Source organism: Microtus oregoni, unplaced genomic scaffold, assembly GCF_018167655.1.
Source record: "Microtus oregoni isolate MIOR12 unplaced genomic scaffold, Mior012 000073F_002, whole genome shotgun sequence".
NCBI lineage: Eukaryota > Metazoa > Chordata > Mammalia > Rodentia > Cricetidae > Microtus > Microtus oregoni.
Genome location: NW_024543982.1, coordinates 1,422,220 through 1,424,878, shown reverse-complemented (window position 1 = coordinate 1,424,878; position 2,659 = coordinate 1,422,220). Strand labels below are relative to the sequence as shown.

The 2,659-nt window shown below is 54.0% G+C and overlaps 1 protein-coding gene across 1 annotated transcript; it reads left to right on the top strand.

The window, feature by feature from the left end:
* Positions 1-873: 873 nt before the first annotated feature.
* LOC121441093 (DDB1- and CUL4-associated factor 12-like protein 1) lies at positions 874-2,367 on the top strand. Its single transcript, XM_041642223.1, is given in 1 exon segment — positions 874-2,367. A coding segment is annotated over 1 exon segment (1,452 nt). The 5' UTR covers positions 874-915.
* The last annotated feature ends 292 nt before the right edge of the window (positions 2,368-2,659 follow it).

Genomic DNA, 2,659 nt, shown 5'->3' with positions numbered 1-2,659 from the left:
CATTGTTCTGTCATTTGACATGGTCTGCCCCAATGATTGTGTTGCAGCAGTACAGAACATTGGAGGAGGGGGAAAGTGATTCGTGGAAAATAAATTACCAACAGAGGAAGGGCTGTTACAAGGAACAGGGACTGCTAGTTTCAAACACTTTTATTTTCTGCCAAGTTCAATATAAGACCTTAGTAAAGAGTCTTATGAGCACACTTTTGTTTTCTTCCACAGACAGGAAAGATCACGGCTCTGTCTATCCCATGATTGACGACATATTGGGTTTCAGATTATATTGCAGTGGAGATTTAAAGGATTTTGGCTGCCAAAGAGAAGGTGACTGAGTTAACTTGTGGGATTCAGAAGGTGCTGGAGTACTGGCCCTAGAGATGTCTCCCTGTTCCTCCAAGCTCCTTTCTAGCTTTTGTATGGCTTTCCTATCTTCTTGGCTTTACTACTACCTAGCATCCCTTTCTGGCTGGGCACGAGCTACCCCCTATTGCCATGATCTCCCAACCCTAAAGCTCACCCTTCCACACCTCCCATCACTTCTGCCATTGATAGTCAGCCCATACCGCCCTCCTGCTCTTCCAAAACCACCCTCAGAACGTGCCCCTCCAGGCCTGCTGTCCTTATCCTCCAGGGACTTATTAATCAAGGCCCAGAAGTCCACAAGCTGAGCTGTCTGGCATCCGCGGCTCCACTCTAGCTCCTGCTGCACCGCACCCTCGGCTCTAGCCGCTCCAACTCGGCTCTTTCCGCCAGACCACGCAATGCCTGCTGGGTCACACAGCTTTCGCCTCCTTTGCCGCCCACGCGCTCAGGACTCCACCGGCTCTCTGTGGCTTGGTCACCTAGCCTCCGGCTCCCAGCGATTCGCTGTTTCAGGCCAACACCGCAGCGCTGCCTTCTCCAGTGGCACAGGAGATGCCACAGCCCGCAGGACCCTCCAACCTCTCGCCAACCACCATGGGACCTCAGCAAACAGGTAGCAGGAAGCAGAAAGCCTCCAAAGAGGGTGCTGGGAGCTCTCCATCGCCAGGCCCCTCCATGGTGGCGATGGCGGCAGCCGAAGCAGGCCAAGCCGAGGGGTCGCTGCTGCTGGTCAGGAGGCCACAGCGGCCCATGGCTCGCCATTCCTTGGTGCACTACCTGAAGGGCCGGGCGCTGGGCTACGAGGGCCACCCAAGGCTGGCGGGCTTCGAGGGCGACCTGTGCAGCTACAGGGCCCTCAGGCTGCCTGAGCTGCTGAGGGAGCGCCAGCTGGCACTCGGCCCCCTCAACAAGGTGTTCGCATCGCAGTGGCTAAATGCCAGGCAGGTGGTGTGTGGCACCAAGTGCAGCACGCTTTTTGTGGTCGACGTCAAGACCGATCATATCAGGTGCATTCCTCTGATTAGTGACAGGGGGCCTGACCAGTCCCATGGCTAGCCTTCCTGTGGCATTCATGCTGTGGAACTGAATCCCTCCAAGACCCTCATGGCCACTGGAGGGGAAAACCCCAACAGCCTGGCCGTCTACCAGTTGCCCAAGCTGGACCCCATGTGCCTAGGAGATTGCCAAGGCCACAGGGACTGGATCTTTGCCATCGCGTGGATGAGTGACACTGTGGTTGTGAGTGGTTCCCGCGATGGCACCGTGGCACTCTGGCTGGTGGCTCCGGACATGTTCAATAGCAGCATTGCTCTGCTAGAGGATGCGGGCCTTCCAGCTTATGCTCACATCCGTCCTACAGATATAGAGTCCATCCCTAAAGTCACTACCAATCCTGGTAACCGCAAAGTTCGAGCCCTTGCTTACAGCAACAAAAACCAGGAGCTGGGAGCCGTGTCTCTGGATGGCTACTTCCACCTGTGGAAAGCCAGGAGCTCCCTGGCCAGGCTGATGTCCCTAAGGCTGCCCTACTCCAGGGAGAACATGTGTCTCACCTACTGTGACGAGTTGTCCCTCTATGCTGTCGGATCCCAGTCTCATGTTTCATTCCTGGATCCTCGCCAAAGCCAGCAGAACATCCGGCCATTCTGCTCCCGAGAAGGAGGCATTGGTGTGCATTCCTTGAGTGTCCACCAGCATATTGTCACCGTGGGAACAGGTCACGGTTCTCTGCTCTTCTATGACATCCGTGCCCAGAAGTTCCTCCAACAAAGATCTGTAGCCAGTCCAGACATGTTTCCTGTGCCCTCTGGAAGGAAGCTCAAGCTCACCTGTGGCAGCGGCTGGATCAACCAGAATGATTTCTTAGAGAATTACGCTGCTGGTGTAGATTTCCCCAACGCACTCTACACTCACTGCTACAACTGGCCAGAGATGAAGCTCTTCGTGGGTGGGGGCCCACTGGCCTCAGGCCTCCATGGCAACTATGCAGGCCTCTGGAGCTAAGGTTAGCTGAACTCACAGTATGCATTTATCTTTCTGGTCAGTCTAACTGAATGCTGCCGTTTTCGTTTTCCACATGCTGTTTTAACTCTGTTTCTCTCTCTTTTTTTCTTTCTTTTTTTCATTCAGGCAGAGCGGGCCCTGATTAACCAGTGTATTTCTTAGGAGAAAGAGAGGAGAAGACAGATGGAGCTGACAGAAGTCGCTCTGAGAAATTTTCTGCACCTCTCCACCATTCTTTGATCTGTTCATACAAATACTTTCCACTAACTCTTAGCTGTGCGGTCTTTGAGTG